This window comes from Euleptes europaea, chromosome 8, assembly GCF_029931775.1.
Source record: "Euleptes europaea isolate rEulEur1 chromosome 8, rEulEur1.hap1, whole genome shotgun sequence".
Classification (NCBI taxonomy): domain Eukaryota; kingdom Metazoa; phylum Chordata; class Lepidosauria; order Squamata; family Sphaerodactylidae; genus Euleptes; species Euleptes europaea.
The window spans coordinates 36,588,785-36,607,016 of NC_079319.1; the positions used below are offsets into that span (position 1 = coordinate 36,588,785).

Genomic DNA, 18,232 nt, shown 5'->3' on the forward strand with positions numbered 1-18,232 from the left:
CCTGGCCCCACCCACTTTCTAAATACACTTTGTGGGTGCCACGAAAGGTGTCAGTGGGTGCTGTGGCACCCGCGGTCATCATAATGACTCAATAAGAGGTTGGTCTTTTAAATGCCGACAGAGAGTTTAATCTGGAGAACTGGGTTTGATTCCCCACTCCTCCCTCCACATGAGCAGAGGACTCTAATCTGATGAACCAAGTTTGTTTCCCCACTCCTACATATGAAGCCTGCTTGGGCTAGACTCTCCAAACTCTCTTAGCCCCACCTACCTCACAAGGTGTCTGTTGTGGTGAGAGAAAGGGAAGGCGATTGTAAGCCAGTTTGATTCTTCCTTAAATAGTAGATGAAATTGGGCTATAAAAATCAACTCTTCTTCTATACAGATGAACTGGAAAAGTAATCAATTCTCAAACACTTTGTGCATTATACATCCATTTATGTTTGATACATACATCCATTTATGCTTGATATGTTTACATTTAAAGACACAGTCTGCTTTATGCAGTTCTAAGCACTCCTTTCATTATCAGGCTAAGATCTGCATTTGCAGTTATTATTTATTATAACATATTGCTGTGTCAATATTTGCTAGTTTAAGTGAAGCCAAACTGTGAGATGACGTCTGATCTGTTTTTTACTATCCTTTGGCCTAGCACTAAATGTGACTGACAACTCTGGAAACACACCACTGCACTGGGCCACGAAAAAAAAGCAGGTCGAAAGTGTTAAATTGCTTCTTAGCAGAGGAGCTAATCCAAATATTCTTAACTCCAGTTTGATGGCACCGCTTCACTTGGCTGTACAGTATCTTCACAATGAAATAGTTCAGGTAAAGCTAAAGTACATGATAATATGCATGGAAGCGAATGAGTATTAAAATGAGTATTAAAACATCTCTGTGTTGGTTAATTCCAAAATAACAACAATAAATAAGTCTGGTGGAGTCTTACATGGAGTTGGCACTAGGAACTCTTGGCCGCAGTAATTAATTAATTAATTTTGAACAGTATTTGGTGCCTTTCTACCTTATAGGAACTCAAGGTAGTGTACAATGTCAATAATTATAAAATACAATAAAATACATAAAAACACTAGTTAAAACTAATAATTTAAAACTACCAGTAGGCAGAAGAAGTAATCAAATGCCATCATGAATAAAACTGTATTCATCTGCTTCCTAAAGACTGAGAGTGAGGGGTCCGTTTGAACCTCCCTGGGGAGGTTGTTCCATAACTGAGGGATCCTGGCTGTCTAATTTAATTAACAGATTGTACCTTTTCTAGAGTTGGCAACTACTATCCTTGTCTTACTAGCATCTAGAGTCAACTACTGCAATGTGCTATACATGAGACCATCTCTTTAAGCATTTTAAAAGCTGTATTGGTACAGAAAGTAGGAGCCTTTATTCTTATTGTGGTGGAGAGAATACAACCAAGTAACAGCTCTAGCTGTATACTGAATAAAGGACCTGGACCATGAATTAGATCAAAGTTTTTTTTTAAAGCACTTTAGTCTGCAGTCTCCATTAAACAGAGAAGAGTCTCCCCCCCCCCCTTTGTAGATAGATAGGACAGTTAAAATATACATTTCATTCATCTGATGCAGTGGACACTAACCTAGAAAAATATTATGCCATAATAAATGTGCTAATTTTTTAGATGCCAGAAGACTCTTTTTGTTTTGCTATAGCAAAGTAGCATGGTTGCAGCTGTGGAATTTGCTGTACCTGTCGCCAGTAGAGAGAGTAGACCTGTCTGTAATTATAATGCCATTGCTGTAATGTCAATGTACCCTATTACTCTTAGACAATTACAACATTATGTGATAGAAAAGTCAATTTTTATGTTAATATTTAGATTTTGGCTGAACACAGCACTACAGATGTAAACCTGGAAGGAGAAGGTGGGAACACCCCCGTATTAGTAGCATGTTATAAAGATAATGCTGAAGCACTGAAAATTCTGGTATGTAGAACAAGTTGATTTTTGTTAGTAAGTTTTTGTTTATCTATGAATTGATATTTGTATCTACCCTTTTTTATTTCTGTGTAATAAAATACACACATATATAACCTCAAACATTTATTAGATGTAGCTACAAGGAGCTTAATGGGGGTTATTGCGGAATCTAGCTAAGATCTAGAGCTCTGTTTTTTGAAAGTATGGACGAATGTTTTGCCTCGTAAATCTGTGGCAAAGCACCATGTCTCATTTCATATGAGGAATGCCAAACCATGAATGAGCCCTGGCCTTATGCAGTCCCTCTTCTGCCTCCCCTTCTGAACGTTCTCCAGTTCCCTCCCTTTCTTCCTGGTTCTGGTTCATTGTTATGTCAGAACCCAGAAAATTTTCACTTGTGTAAATCACAGTTTGCCTGCAAGCCAAAATTGAAAATTACAAACAAATTATGCTTTACAATTCTGGTATGTAGGCAAAGTACAATCATGGTTTGTCTGCATCGAATGGAGTGGCAAATTATGGTTTGCTACAAACTGAGAACAGGGTAGGGAGAAAGAGAATCAGAGTGCACAAGGTGAAAATATGAGAAGGAAAGAGGGGATATGCAAAGGAACAGACGTTCTGAATAGTAAGTAGTACATGACATGCTCCTCACTCTTCTGCTGGCTCTTTTCTACTATGAAAAGGTCTCTAAAAATTCTGAATGTCTCTAAAAAATGCTAGGATGCTTGGTAGCTTAACATTTTCTTTATAGCTTCTCCAACCATGCTGTTTCCCTGCTGGTCTTTGGCCTTGGCAGTGCCTATGCATGCCAATTGCTGGTGTTAGTAGCCATGATCCCAAATTAAAGTGGATGCATGTACAAACCATGTACAGTGTACATTTTATTTTTAATACATGTGTTGAATAATTCTCATGTTACGTTTAACAAATGTACAGCTGTACATGTGACAGACAGATGTGTGCCCATTACAGTGCTTATATGTACATTCTGCATGTACATGTGAACAGGGCTAAAGAAAGTTAGGGAAGTCTAAGTACTTTCTGAAACCAAGTGAGTGCAACTGTTTAACTGCACCCAAATACCATTGCATCCAATGGGCTTTAGAGGCTATTGACATTCTGTGGACTGTACATATTGACCTCAGTCCAAAATTTTGAAGGTGACACTATGCAATTGGCTCTGTGTTTCTTGTGGATTTTTTTTTAAAATTGTATTTTAATGTCTGATCATTTTCTTTCAGATTGAAAATGGTGGTAAAATATGTAAAGCAAACAGTATGGGCTGTATGCCAGTTCATGCAGCTGCATTTTCAGGTGCAAAACCATGCATGGAGATTCTTTTAAAAAAGGGTAAATATGTTCTTAACATCTGACATTAATATTTCTTACAATGAAAGCAGCATGTATTTCGTTAAAATTTAATTATGTTTCAGGTGACACATTTCTCATATAACAACTGCAGTTGTCAGTAATGTGATGCTGCTCTCATAACATTAGTGTGTATTTGTTACTGGGAGGCAAGCAAAAAAAGCAATCATACTGTTTTGTGTGTAAATATTTTGTGCGTGTTTTATTTCTGTGAATTAATGTGTATTTTTGTATATGCTTGCAGTAGTTTAAAATGCAGGTATCTAAGGTAAGAAAGAGGGGGGTTGGATGAATTACTTTATATTCATTCCTAAATTTATTGGCGTAAATTCTGTAGTATTACCAGGAACTGACTTGGCAAAATTAGCATGCTCTAAAGCTTGGAGACATTTTAAAGTAATAATTGTAATATTGTAATCTGTGCTTTTTTTAGCAGTTTGCAATTTAAATATGTATATTATGTACTTTAAGGTGAAGAGTTAGGCTATTCTGCTGAAAATCACATCAATTTTATTAATCATGGGAGATGCAGTCCTCTCCACCTGGCAGTTCAAAGTGGTGACTTGGAAATGATTAAAATGTGCCTTGAATATGGAGCACAAGTTGATCTGAAGCAGGTAACAACTAATATAACATGCAGTTACTTAAATATATTGGGCATGGTTTATCTAAATCAAACTTATTTTAATGTAGAGGTTTAAGCATGTGCTTAACAGTGAAGACCTAAACAACATTGCACTCTTTTGAGTCCATTAACTTCAGTAGATGGGCAGAGCAATCTATGGGAGGGGGGCAATGCCCTTAGGAGCTGGTGTGATGCCTGCGCCAGCACAGGGCACTTATGCCGGTGCCGGAGCAGCAATGGTGGCAGCGTATTTCCACCGCAAGGGATTGTGCTGGCGCCAAAGGGGGTGTTCCAAGGGGTGGGGGTGACTTTAGTCAACTCACTAAGCCCTTTTGCCCTGGGAACATCCCCTTTTGCTGGTGTGAACTTTTGCCTGCAAAAATCATGGAGTTGCCCTGTGAAACTCTACGGAGCTGTTTCACAGGGCTTGGGTGTGAATTTATTTTATTATTCCTACTGCAGAGGCAGCATGGCTGTGCCATCCTCAGGTACTTCTTAACTACCCCCCCCATGGGATTGGTTTGTTTGAAGACTGTAACAGTTTAGGATTGCACTGTAAATCTCTCCATTGAATTTAGTGGGACAAAAATTGCTTAAATTTGACTGCATCTTGTTTGTTGTGTATTTTCTTTTTTCTTTTCCAGTCTAATCACATCTCATATTTCATGGCTAATGTGCTGATGTAATGATATAGAAATGATAAAGGATAGTGGAAATTAATTTTAGAGCAGAATAAAGACTCATGTGGTAGAGGTGGCTGTAACAGCAGAGGAAGTGTTGTATTGAACGTCTCTGCCTCATGGTTGAGAGACTGCCCAAGTTAAAAAACATGCATAGGGAACAATATGACAAAAGTTTCAAGATTCTGATTAATGCTAAATATTTTTGCATGCTTATAGGCATTGTAACAAGATCAGTGATCACAGCCATTTAAGCATTCACAATTTTGCAATTAAGAGAGCATCACAGTCAATTTCTGCTAGATTTGGACAGCTACTGTATACAATACATTTATTTCATGATTTGTTATACATATAGTTTGTCTCCAAACTAGGAAATAGTAACCAGTGTCTTAAATTCATGGCTGTAACAAGGAAGGTATATGATGTGATATTAAGGAGAAATAAAATTAAATAATATTTGAAATATGTGAGCTGGGTCCTAAATCTTAATTTCCATAAAAAATGAGAATTTTAAAAACAGTTGGCAGACAAACCCTAATTGACTGTTTATCTTATGTTTTATGTTACCTTTTTACAGAATGACAAATGCACAGCTCTTCATTTTGCTGCTACCCAAGGAGCCACTGAGATTCTGAAGTTAATGATGTCATCTTATAAAGGCGAAGAGTCTATAATTGATGCTTTAGATGGGAATAAAGAAACATTACTTCACAGGTGAGAGTGTTGATTGTCTGCTTGATTAGTTCAGCTGAGACTTTCATAAGCTCCTTGATAACAATGGGATGATCCCTGTCCCCCACAGTATGTTACACTCTGGACATGGCATTCTTGGACAAACTTGGGAGTTGGGAAGGTATCAATGGTGCCTTTGTCAAAGACAGATTACTACATGGTTAGATTATCAGCACATCTGAATCACTCCAGTGATATGGTCCAAACTGAGATGGATCCAGCTAGCTTCTAGAGAGCCCTGGGGAACTTTCTGATTGATAGAGCTAGCAATTCTCTCAACACTCTGATTTTAGGAATTATTCTTAGATGTCTTTTGCCACTGAATAGAGCCAGATCATGTCCTTGGTACACCTGGGAGCTGGGGACAATGAAACAATGTTGACTAGAATATAACTAGAGGAAAACCCAGGATACTACAGCCTATTTGAAGGACTGTTCTGTGTCAGAGATAATAGCAAAGAAAATTATCTCTCTACCATCATCAGTCCACTGAGGGTCAGGAGAAGGGTCTCATGAACACAGAGCCTCAATGAAATCATCTTGTAGCCTTGGTTGCCTATTCTGGCATAGAGGTATGCCAAAGTTTTTCATTTTGTTTTCATTTTACAAATTTCTTTCCTTTTAGTTTAGTTAGTGTTGTTTTTCATTGTTTTTGTTCCCATTTTGTTAACAGCCCTTTTTTTCTTTTCTTCCCCTACTTTGTGTGCTGGTGCTGATTCCTGTCCTGCTTTTGATGGTTGATCTGGTGTCTGGCCAGTCAGCTGAGCAGCAAAAAGTGAATCTTCCCCCACCTCATTGGCATCTTAGCTATTATTTTGGAGAAATCTAAGATGCTGTATCTTGGTGCAGTCAAGGAACCTGATATTAGAATGTGGGAGACTGAAATGGCATCTGAGGTAGGTGGGGAGAAGTTCTCTGAAGAGATGGCATAAAAATTCCTGACATAAATTCTCTTCCCACCTCCTTAATGTTGGCCAACTACCACTACGAGCCTGGCAACCATTGCCATCACTATAGTAAGTGCTGCAAAAAGGAGAGATGAAAGAATGGAGTAAAGATGTAGGATGACGACTAGATGTCTGGACTGCTAAACTCCAAGTCAACTAATAAACATGCTTGACTTGTTTATTCATTGCTTTTCCTGTTCGTTTTTTGTATCTAAACAAATGGGACTTTTTGTGTTTTTTCCCCATCCAATTTCAAATGAATGCTCATTTGTACTGTGAAAGGTTTGCAAGCATTTTGCAGATAAACACTGCAGCTACTCTGATGTGGACTCCAGGCTGAATATGCTACAAGTATTCCATTGGCACTCCCTTGCTATTTTTCTTTGGGTAACTTTCAGTTGTTACTGCCGGCAAATGCTGAAATTTGGTTAAAGAGGTGCAGTAGTCTACCACCTATATCAGGGATGGGGAACCTTTTTTCTGCCAAGGGCCATTTGGATATTTATAACATCATTTGCGGGCCATACAAAATTATCAGCTTAAAAATTAGCCTGCTATATTTGGTGAAATATTTAGCCAAGAGGCACAACCGGAGACGGCTCCGAGTGTCTGCCACATAGAGTGACTTGCTTTTGAGCTCTGCTGTCTCAGCTGGGCCCAAGAGATTCAGGCAGGGCAGCATCCTTCTGAGCTAGAGATCTGCCAGGACCCATGAAGAGCAGGACCAAATGATTACTCAGGCCTTATACGGCCCCCGGGCCTGACGTTCCCCACCCCTGACTTATACATTTGACTCTTTCCCATCATGGCTGATGTTATTTAGCTGAGGGCAAGTAGCTCACTGTTTCTGGGTGGTTTTTAAGTTCTTTTTGAGAGAGAGAATGATCTCTGCCAATCTGAAGGAGGCAGTCTGTGAGGCCATTCATTTTACCCAACAATATTTTGGACTATCACTAATATCCATGGGCAAGGTGATTGAGCAAGTGATGGTGGCCAAATTCCAGACATTCCTTGTTGAACATTATTATCTAGACCCATTTCGCTTGCTTCTGGTCTGTTGTGAAAATTCAGGTGGGATCTATATAAAAGATAATTAAAGCTCAACCTGTCTTTCACTCCCCCCTCCCCAACCATGGAAGAATAAGAATGGAAACTAGTCATTTAGTGTGAGCCTCTCCTGGACACCACCAGCCTGCTTCCAATGAAGACATACTCTGAGATAAACACCGTCTCCTGAGACCAAAGTTCCCTAACCTGCCTTACTGGCAGCTTAACCCTCTGAGAAGAAAAAGCTAGTTAACTGCTTTTTAGTCTACCCCCCCCCCCCACATCTGCTGCCAAGGTTCTTAGGGCCCTGATTGGCTGAAGAATTTAAAGGCAATTAGCAGCTGGTGGGAAACACATCTGTCTTTGGGACTAAAACTGCCTCAGATGAATGACCAGTACCAGAAAAGAAATGGAAGCTGGGTGAAAAGAGATATACAGAGTGTGATCTTGCTGATGCCTCTGGACTTCTGTCTTTTGATATAATTCTGGATTACCTAATGGGGTTGAGAGCTTGAGGTGCTATGCTTTAGGGTTCGGTTCCTAGTTAGTCAGTTGATTCTAGAAAGTGGTTTTAGGGAACAAGTGCTCTACACTGTAGCATTTCTGCAACAAACTTTGGTTTCTTTTTTTTTTTAGTTTTATTGAAATATGCAGAACACTACATAATATGTCAACGTACACGAAGCATACAAAAACACAATACACAAAAAGAAAAAAAGTGAAGAAAAAAAAGAAAAAGTGAAACACAAAACAATACAGAAACCAACCTCCAGCTCTCCTCATACCCTATTTCTCTTGTGAATAATTTTGATTTAATCTATTTTTACTTTAATTATTATTTAACTATTTTCATCTTAGTCTATCATTTAATAAATTTAGGTTCTAAACCCTAAGGTCATTTTTTTATTCCTAAAATATTGATTTATATATACTGACCATACCTTCCAGTTTCTTAATATCTACATGAAAGCTCTGGAAATAATCATTCAGAGATTTGGAGCAAGGTGCCATCAAGATGTGTGCAGAAAACACATCTTTTTCTCAGTTCCATCTGAGGTGGTGGATGTCTGTAGTCATGATCTAATACTGTGTGCACAAGTGTATTTTTATTTACAGAAAATGTATCATACTTGCATGAAAATTCCTCATTGTCCTCATAAAACCAGGGAAATGCTGTCACCTTTGAAGGCACTTGTGTGCCCCTAGAAGGCTTTGAATTGTGTCCAAAGTCTGTAATTAACATAATGTAGGCTTTTCATGGCAGAATCACCAATGTTTTCTTCAACATCACGTTGTGTTTTTATCATATTCTTTCCCCCCATTTTTATCACAGGACTGCATTGTTTGATCACTATGAACTGGCAGAGTATCTGATATCAATGGTAAATATTTAATTTTAATTGAATTTTTACTAGTACTAGGCTGGTGTTAAGCACTGCTTTCAGGTTGCATGGTAACATGCACAAAGGCACAATTAAATTAATTTCCTGTATAGGAAGTACAGGCCATTAACATTGTGGTATGTTTATTTGGGTTCATGTAAGTCTGATGATACCGAATAATACTTATTAAATTATAGTGCTGTTTTAAGATGATATATGAGGCTGGAAGAGCTGTGATTTTTGTTTTCATTGCAGCAATTCCACGGCTAAAGAGAGAAGCTACCGTTTTAACTGATCAATGGCTTTTTCCCACCACAGTTGAAAATATTGCTCCAGATAAAAGAGAAGCCTGACTACGTTAGGATATGTATCTGACCCAAACAATTAATAACAGTATCTATGCATTAAAATATATACATAAAATTTATTTTAATTTGATTTGATTTCTATCCCACCCTTGGCCAACCAAGTTGTATGCATGTGCAAAAGGAACTTCCATGTGCAAAATGTACATTTTCTGAAGATTTCCCACTCAAAGGCAGCTTTAAGCACTGTATCCTTTACTCCTCTGCTACCCCAGTTGCTAGGGGCAGCTTTTTGCACTGTAAAGCTGTCTACAGAAGACGGGAAAACAGGAGCCTACATGCGGCTTTTGAGCTCAAGCCATAATACTTTTGGCCATTCAATTTACACCTAAGCACATAGAGGCAGTTTGTATTGTTAAACTGTACCCATTTTCATGAGTGCTAAGAAGTTACAGGGGCAGGATTAGAAGATTAACTGTATAAACCAGAACAGAGTTACTCCCTTCTAAAACAATTGATTTCAGTGGATTTAGAAGATGTTTCTTTGGATGAGAGGGCATTGAACACAACACACTAGAACGCTGCATAACATTGACAAGAGACCTTCCACCTGCAGGTGAAAAGCTCCTTCAGGAAACCTAGTGAATATACCCCAAATACAAGTTGTGTGCATCTTCTGAATTGTCATTGCAAAAAAAAAAAAATTGTATTACATCATCATTTATACACTAATAGCGAAATCAGCCAAAGCTGAAGATACTTAAATCTGGTGACTGGAACTGTGAATGGGCAAAATATTTTTGAATATTTGGGGCTGGCATTTTAAGGATCCCAGGCCTGTTTTTCCTCAGTTTTACAAATTTGGATGGGGTTTCAAAGGTGTCCCTTGTATAACTTAGTTTGGCTTGGATTCTTTGCTTTGACATTGGTTCTGTTGGACTTTCCACATTGGCCCTGGGTTCTGCTCGATTTCTGTGGTTTTACATTGGTTGTGTTGGGCTTGTTGATGCTTGTGGAATTTGGAGGCTTTAGGCCAGTTGTTGCTCTTGTGTGTTTGGCGATTGGCTTATTTGCCCTGGAGAAAGCATGGGATTCCCCCCCATAGGAAACAAAGGAGAAGTAGGGGTACCTTGTTCAGGGACCTGTAGAACTGGACCCCTTGATCTAATTCACTTGAAACTCTGGGGGTCTTTAGTGACTAGGTCCCTGCATTGTTGCTGTTATTTACTTGAAAAACAGCCACTCCAGCCCGCTGGAAATGAGTCCCATAGGGCTTAATGGACTTGAAAAGTTTTAGAATTCCTAAAAAACCTCTGAATCCAGATTCTGAAATGGTATTGGGAACCCAAATAATATGGAATACCAGCGTGGAAACTGTGAAATCTGAATCTTAAAATCCCGTATTTTTTAGAGTGCACGTCCCTAGTTATCAGTGTATCAGTAACAAATTTCTCTTCCATAATGGCCCAACATTCTGGGTTGGTTTTGTCAGTACAATACCATAATTTGTTTCATTGGCTTGGTACAACATTCCTTAACAATGAACCTTTCTGTACCTTTGTCAGGGTACCTGGATTTAAGACTGAGCCTGAAAGAGTGGGTTTTGAGGTCCATTTACATCAAGGAAAAATGGTTACGGCATCTGAAAAGCAAACAGCTTTTCAGCAAACATATGTAATAGGTCTCTAGTTTTATTGCCTGCACTGTAATTACATTAAACATAATGTTTGATGGATCTTAAATTGCAGGGAGCAAAGATTGATTGTGTTGACGTTGAAGGTCGAACTCCACTATTACTTGCTACCTCTTGTGCATCGTGGAAAATTGTGAACTTATTACTCTCAAAAGGTACAAAATTAGCGAGATAATGAATTGTGTAAAATTGTAATAGCAGCTGAAATAACGGCATTAAGAGTCAACAACTTTTGAATTTTTTTTCCCTATGTGTATTTAGGAGCAAATGTAGAGTTAAAAGATCACCTGGGTCGTAATTTTTTACATCTAACAGTACTGCATCCTGGAGGATTACAGCATCTGAATGAAAATTTTTTGCAGGTACAAGGAACATCGGTTTGTGTATGTTAATTACTACAACTTAGTCTTATAGTGTTAGAGACAATATTCTTTTCTGTAGAATGTGCTTATAGGGAAAGTTATTTATAGTTGTAATCTGCCTGTGATATTCATCATAGCTATTTTTGCATATTTTGCCTATTTCAGTTTTAATAGGCAAATTTATTATTGCATACCTGCCTTGTTCCACCAGAACCTTCTGTAGAGAAATCTGACTATTTAGTAAGCACATTTAGGTCCAAATGGTACTCCATACCTAGCAAGCCTCCAATTTGCTGCTGTTATTCTGCGTGACAAACAACATGATGCTTAATGAACATTTATGAATGTATTGCTCACTGAAAGTCTTAACTGTCCAAAATATTGTTGAAGGCTTTCACGGTCAGAGTTCATTGGTTCTTGTAGATTATCCGGGCTGTGTGACCGTGGTCTTGGTATTTTGTTTCCTGACGTTTCGCCAGCAGCTGTGGCAGGCATCTTCAGAGGAGTAACACTGAAGGACAGTGTCTCTCAGTGTCAAGTGTGTAGGAAGAGTAATATATAGTCAGAAAGGGGTTGGGTTTGAGCTGAATCATTGTCCTGCAAAAAGTATCAAAGGTAATGTGCTAATCATTGCCCTGTAAGTATCAAGATAATGTGCTAATGAGGGTGTGGTATGTTAATATGGAACCATTGTATCCTGAAATGATCTGTTAATGTGTGAAATCCAAAGCTAATCCGCATGGCTATTGTGGACTATAGTCGTTAGTCTGGAGGTTTTCAGGACAGGAAGCCAAGCCTTATTCATTCTTAAACTCTCTTCTTTTCTGTTAAAGTTGTGCTGATGTTTATGAATTTCAATGGCTTCTCTGTTCAATCTGACAAAATAGTTGGTAGAATTGTCCAGTCTTTCAGTGTCTTGGAATAAGACCCTGTGTCCTGTTTGTGTCAGTTGATGTTCAGCCACTGCTGATTTCTCAGGTTGGCCAAGTCTGCAGTATCTTTCATGTTCTTTTATCCTTGTTTGTATGCTGCGTTTTGTGGTCCCGATGTAAACTTGTCCACAACTGCAAGGTATACGATATACTCCTGCAGAGGTGAGGGGGTCTCTTTTATCTTTTGCTGATCGTAGCATCTGTTGTATTTTCTTGGTGGGTTTAAACACTGTTTGTAGGTTATGTTTTTTCAAAAGTTTCTCCATCCTCTCAGTGACTCCTTTAGTAAATGGCAAGAAAACCTTTCCTATGGAAGACTGTTTATCCTGAGTTTTCTGATTTTTGTTTGGTTTAATGGCCCTTCTGATTTCATTTCTGGAATAGCTGTTTGCTAGCAGTGCGTGATTTAGATGATTAATTTCTTCCTTGAGAAACTGTGGTTCACAGATCCATCTTGCACGGTCCATTAATGTTTTGATTATTCCTCTTTTCTGTCGGGGGTGGTGGTTGGAGTTTTTGCGTAAGTAGCGATCTGTGTGAGTTGGTTTCCGGTAGACCTTGTGACCTAACTGAAAGTTTGTTTTACGGATGACAAGGGTATCAAGAAATGGGAGTTTACCCTCATTTTCCTTTTCCATGGTAAACTGAATGTTTGGGTGGATATTATTGAGATGGTTTAGAAAGTCCGTTAATTTTTCTTCACCATGGCTCCAAACAGTAAATGTATCATCTACGAACCTGAACCAGACTGTAGGTTTGTAAGGTGCCGATTCTAATGCTGCCTTTTCAAAATATTCCATGTAAAGGTTTGCTATTACTGTCCATTTATTACAGTCCCACTGGTTTTGTCATGGCCTGTCTGGACAAAATGGTGTCCTTGGGTCTGACACAGGGACACTGCAATTTTAAAATGTTGCAATTTGGCTCATGGTGCAGCAGGACCAGGAGCTCTTGTTCCCCACTCCATGCCTTTTCAAGTGCTGAAATGGCTGGCCCTGCAGCAGTTTCAGCATTTGAAAAGACACCGGGTGGGGGAAACCAGAGCACTTTGTCCTGGCGTCTTGTTTGCCTTGGATTTCTAAAGGGGTGTGACTCACAGTGCACATTGTATTGTGGTGTTTGTACAATTGTTTTTGTATTGTGTAATCAGATAGTTATAATGAGGTGCTTTTGTTTGTCTTGTATATATTGCATGTCTATTTTTTGAAATATAGAGATATGTTTGGGCTACTTGCTGTTATTCCTTGTGAGTAGTTCTCATTACAGCATAGGGTTTTGTTGTATTTAGTAGGGCTGTTGAAAAAAAATTCGGTAAAATTTAGATTCGGCAAAATTTGGCCCATTTTTATTCGGGGAAATGCCGAAGTCCGAACTCCCCCGCTTTGGATCCGTGCAATTCGGCATGAGGTCCGGAGTTCGGGGAAAAATTCAGCTGAATAAAGCCATTAAAATCACAACCGCACCTTTCCGTGGCTCTGGGGGGGCATTTTTGGGGGTAGAGGTCCCAAACTTTCAGCGTAGCTTCAAAGGACCCTTCTTGCAATAACCCCCAAGTTTTGTAAAGATTGGATCAGCGGGGGCTGAGATATGGGCCCCGAAAGGGGTCCCCCCTCCTTAATGTGCATTTGCAATTAGCAGAGCTTGCCGCCCACTCAAAGCTCCCAGCCCCGACAAACAGCTGAGCTGTGGGGAGCAAGGGCCGGGCAGGTGCGAAGAAGTTTGCAAACCATGAAAAGCAACACAACCGTGCAAACTATCACATTTGCAACCATGCAAAGCAACACCTGACACCTGGGAGTTTGCAAACCATGGAAAGGGACAGAAGAAGTTTGCAAACTATGCAAAGCAACCCAACCATGCAAAGCAACACGTTTGCAACCATGCAAAGCAACACCTGATGCCTGGGAGTTTGCAAACCATGGAAAGGGACAGAGGCATGCTAGCTAAGCATCAGGAGCAGGTGGGGGTGGAATTTCCCCTTTTGCATCGGACTCGGGACCAGGCAAATGCATTCTTTAAGTCACAATTTGAAAACAATTTTTGAGCAAGCATCAAAATAGACCTAACCGATCTTATGAATGAGGGAAAACATGAGAACACACAACTGAAGCCCCCCCTCAAAACAGGGAAAGAGAGACTCAAGGGGGCACCCCCCCAGACAGAATGGGCGAAAGCCCCCTTTGGCTTCCCCCCCACCCACAGAATCTGCTCCCTTCCCACACACACACAGGAGAAAAATTATAGATTAATTAAAGGGGTCTTACTGTGGATGTCTTCTGTTCCATCAGGAGGGACTTGGAGGACTGGGTAATCCAATACGTTTCCATTTAAGCACGGGAGGTTTTGCCTTGGATTTGCCGCTGTCGAGATGCACATAGGATCGGCTGATCCCATTCATCCCAATAGGGAAAAGGGGGGGCCATATCTCAGCCCCCGCTGATCCACTTTTTACAAAACTTGGGAATTCTTTCAAGAAGGCTTGTCTGAAGCTACGCTGAAAGTTTGGGGGCTGTACCCCCCAAAATGCGCCCCCTGCAGCCATGGAAAGGAGCGAATGTGTGCTGTAAATGGAATAAAAATGCACATTAAGGGGGGACCCCTTTCGGGGCCCATATCTCAGCCCCCCCTGATCCAATCTTTACAAAGCTTGGGGATTCTTTCAAGAAGGCTCCTCTGAAGCTACGCTGAAAGTTTGGGGGCTGTACCCCCAAAAATACGGCCCCTGCAGCCACAGAAAGGAGCGAATGTGCACAAGCACCCCCCCACAGGGATTTCTCTCTCACACAAACAGATACTCTCTCTTTCTCTCCCCGGCCGGGCCGTGCAGCAGCTGGGCTCAGGCACTCAATCGCGACTGATTGGCCAGAAGAAGACCCAGCTTGGCCACCGATTGGCCGGGGGAGAATGCTGCTTACTAACTGACGGTTATGCTGCTGTGCCGAACCCCGAATTTGCCAAATTTATTCACTGAACACCCCAAACTCGCTGAATTTGGCTCCCCGTTTTCCCGCCTTTTTTGAGTTCGGTGCCATCTGAACTAAAAACCGCTGAATCAGGGGAAATTCGGCTGTTTTTCGGTTCGGGACGAACCAAATCGACAGCCCTAGTATTTAGCCTTTACCTCTCAACATGGCCACATCTGTGGATACTTAAACCCAGAGATTGGGGCCTTTGACAGACAAGACAGATTTTTCTTCAGTTCTGTTTTTCATGTTTCTGGCTGTTCTACAACCCAAATCCTATGTCATTGTTTATTGAATGTCCCATCCTGTTGATTGTATCGACTCATTGTAATCCGCCTGGCGTCTCATTGAAAAAGGCAGTCTGTAAATAACATAAATAAATAGTATGGCCAAGGTGCCCTCCCCCTTTGATTTCCAAATAGGGACAGCTCTGAGAAACGCCAGTTACACACAGTTGAAGTACTAGATTGCTTAAGTTCAGCTATGTGAGCAGGAAGCTCAAAAATGTTACACTATTATACTGTGGCATGTGGGGAACATGTGAGAACTTGGGGGGGATATCATTTCTCTGTCACCTCTCTCCCTATTGCTATTCCTCTTTTCCTCCTCCTGTGAGTACCTGCAGTCTCTCCCCTTCTCTCCCCTTCAGCTTCCTCTTTCTGACTCCCCATCTTCAGCTTTCTTTCCCTTTGCAGCCCCTCCCCTTACGTTCCCTACCACATACCTAGCCTTTTTGTTCTCCCCCAGCAGGCTTTGCATCCTCCCAGTTACCCACCCACTCACCTAAATAATTGTGTATGTCTTTCTCCAACTTCAGCTTTCCTTTTTTAACTTTTTTATTCCTCCTCTTCCTGTTTTATCTTCCCTTTCTCCTATCTTTCTCATAATGTAATCTCTTGAGATCTCAGTCACATCATTTTCTTAAAGAAGTAGGCATTGCTTGTAGGATTTGAGTTTTTTTTTTTTTTTTTACTTTCCAATGTATTTTTAAACATTTAATATTTAATTCAAAGCTGGGGTTTCTGCCAGGCCTGTGGAAGACTAGCTCCTGTTTGAACATGGCCCTATTGTGTCGGATGTTTGTTCCACACTCTGAGGCCATTGTTTAGAATTGAATAATGGGAGTAAATACACAATTGTATATCTTCCCTTTGATCCACTGTGGACCCCCAAGCTGTATGGACTTAAATGCAATGTAGCTTTGCAAAACAATAATTTTCACTGATTACTATTAATATCACTCTTTCTATGTGACAGATGAAGCATATTAAAGATCTTGTAACTGATGAAGATAACGAGGGGTGTACTCCACTACATTATGCATGTAAACAAGGGGTTCCCCTTTCTGTGAATAACCTCCTTGGCTTGAATGTTTCCATCTATTCTAAAAGCCGAGACAAGAAATCTCCATTACATTTTGCAGCTAGGTAAGTTTGTGAACTGTCTTGTTTCCACTTAATCTTCGTGATACAATCATTAGTAATTATTACACAAATCTTTTCTTGTAGCTATGGACGTATCAACACTTGTCAACGACTTCTACGAGATATGGGAGATACCAGGCTCTTGAATGAAGGTGACAAGAAGGGCATGACTCCTCTACACTTGGCTGCTCAAAATGGACATGAAAAAGTAGTGCAGTTTCTGCTGAAAAGAGGTGCTCTCTTCCTTTGGTAGGTGTATATATCTTCTTCATTGCTTCCTTAAAATATATATAGGATAATTGCATGCATTTAATAATCTTCCCATAAATTAATCAGAGCTATTAAGAAAAACATTTTGTCAACATGGATAATACATATTAGTGTCACATGTAATATGATGTTGGGCCTCACAAGAATGTTGTTTAGTTCATCGGCAGTTGCACAGAGATACTTATGTTGATAACAGCTATTCTGCTCAACTGCCAATGAAGTAAATAGCCATAATTGCAGGTATAATTTTTTTATTTATTATGTATTAAAATAAAAATTGTTTACACCCTGCCTTTTCTCTTGGCTCAAGGCAGCTTTATTACCCAGGGAACAGGAGCAAATACATGCGTGTGACCATTCACACATACCTCCAACTCTGGGCCTGTTGAGACCCCAGTTTGTGTTCACACAGATTGCAAAGTGATGCAGTATTTTCCTCATAAAAGAATAATAATAATAAGAGTTGGTTTTTATATGCCGACTTTCTCTACCACTTAAGGAAGAATCAAACTGGCTTACAATCCCTCCCCCTCCCCACAACAGACACCCTGTGAGGTAGTTGGGGCTGAGAGAGCTCTAAGAGCTGTGACTAGCCCAAGGTCACCCAGCTGGCTTCATGTGGAGGAGTGGGGAATCAAACCCAGTTCTACAGATCAGAGTCCACTGCTCCAAACCACTACTCTTAACCACTTTTCCATGCTGGCTCTCAAAAGGCTAACTTTTATTAATGACAAATGGATATTTTGAAGGCAAGACAAAAGAAATTTAAAAGGCAGTTGGCAAAATACTTGGCAAGTCAAAGTGAAATATTTCAGATAGCTATTTTAACAAGTCCTAACAGTTACTAATTTTTTTCATAAGATGCCCAATTATGTCTCATTTGTGCCTAGGCCATGAGAATTGTATGGATGTGTGTCGCTGAAGAACAGAGGAAGGCCAACCAGATGAGGGAGGGAAAAATAATTAAAAATAATACAAGGAGGAGGCTTGCATATCTGAGAGAGGGATGTGGAGACATGGGGAAAGAGGGGTGGCTGGCAGGCAGGAACCATGAGATCCGGAGGTGGGCTTTTGGAGAGACAAAAGGAGGTTCTATGGTAGGAACCAGGAGCTTTGTCAGAGCAGCGCGGAACATGGGCCGTAGTGAGAAAAAGAGGAGAGGAGATTAAGAAAAAGTGAGAAGTTAGATCATAGTTACCGGTCTTGAAAAACTGCATGTTGTGTCCTTAAGGGTGGAGATAGGCTTAAATGGGAAAACTTAAGCTGACCTGTATGACCTGTCCTATTAAATCCTATCCCTTATATACCTAATTTCCTTCCATTTGGGGGGGTAGTCTTTTTAGAGTTCTTGGAGTCAAATTAAAAAAAGAACTTTGTTAATACTGTTCAAGTTTAAATTCACTGGCTTCTGTGTTTCTTGAGATCATGCATAGTGGCTTGCCTTGTTGGCAGAACAACAGTACAACAGCTACATTTTGTACCAGATTGAAGAACTTTTCAAAGGTAGCCTCGTATAACACATTACTGTAGTCTACT

At 40.1% G+C, this 18,232-nt stretch overlaps 1 protein-coding gene across 1 annotated transcript in view; it reads left to right on the forward strand.

Annotated features, from left to right (window-relative positions):
• TRPA1 (transient receptor potential cation channel subfamily A member 1) overlaps positions 1 to 18,232 on the forward strand; it is a 49,063-nt gene that overhangs the window by 6,788 nt on the left and 24,043 nt on the right. Inside the window, exons 3-12 of the mRNA XM_056854903.1 lie at positions 656 to 831; positions 1,859 to 1,966; positions 3,205 to 3,313; positions 3,803 to 3,948; positions 5,217 to 5,353; positions 8,699 to 8,747; positions 10,801 to 10,900; positions 11,007 to 11,107; positions 16,260 to 16,429; positions 16,511 to 16,675. Coding sequence (XP_056710881.1) covers positions 656 to 831; positions 1,859 to 1,966; positions 3,205 to 3,313; positions 3,803 to 3,948; positions 5,217 to 5,353; positions 8,699 to 8,747; positions 10,801 to 10,900; positions 11,007 to 11,107; positions 16,260 to 16,429; positions 16,511 to 16,675 — 1,261 coding nt within the window. The remainder of the gene's footprint in view (positions 1 to 655; positions 832 to 1,858; positions 1,967 to 3,204; positions 3,314 to 3,802; positions 3,949 to 5,216; positions 5,354 to 8,698; positions 8,748 to 10,800; positions 10,901 to 11,006; positions 11,108 to 16,259; positions 16,430 to 16,510; positions 16,676 to 18,232) is intronic.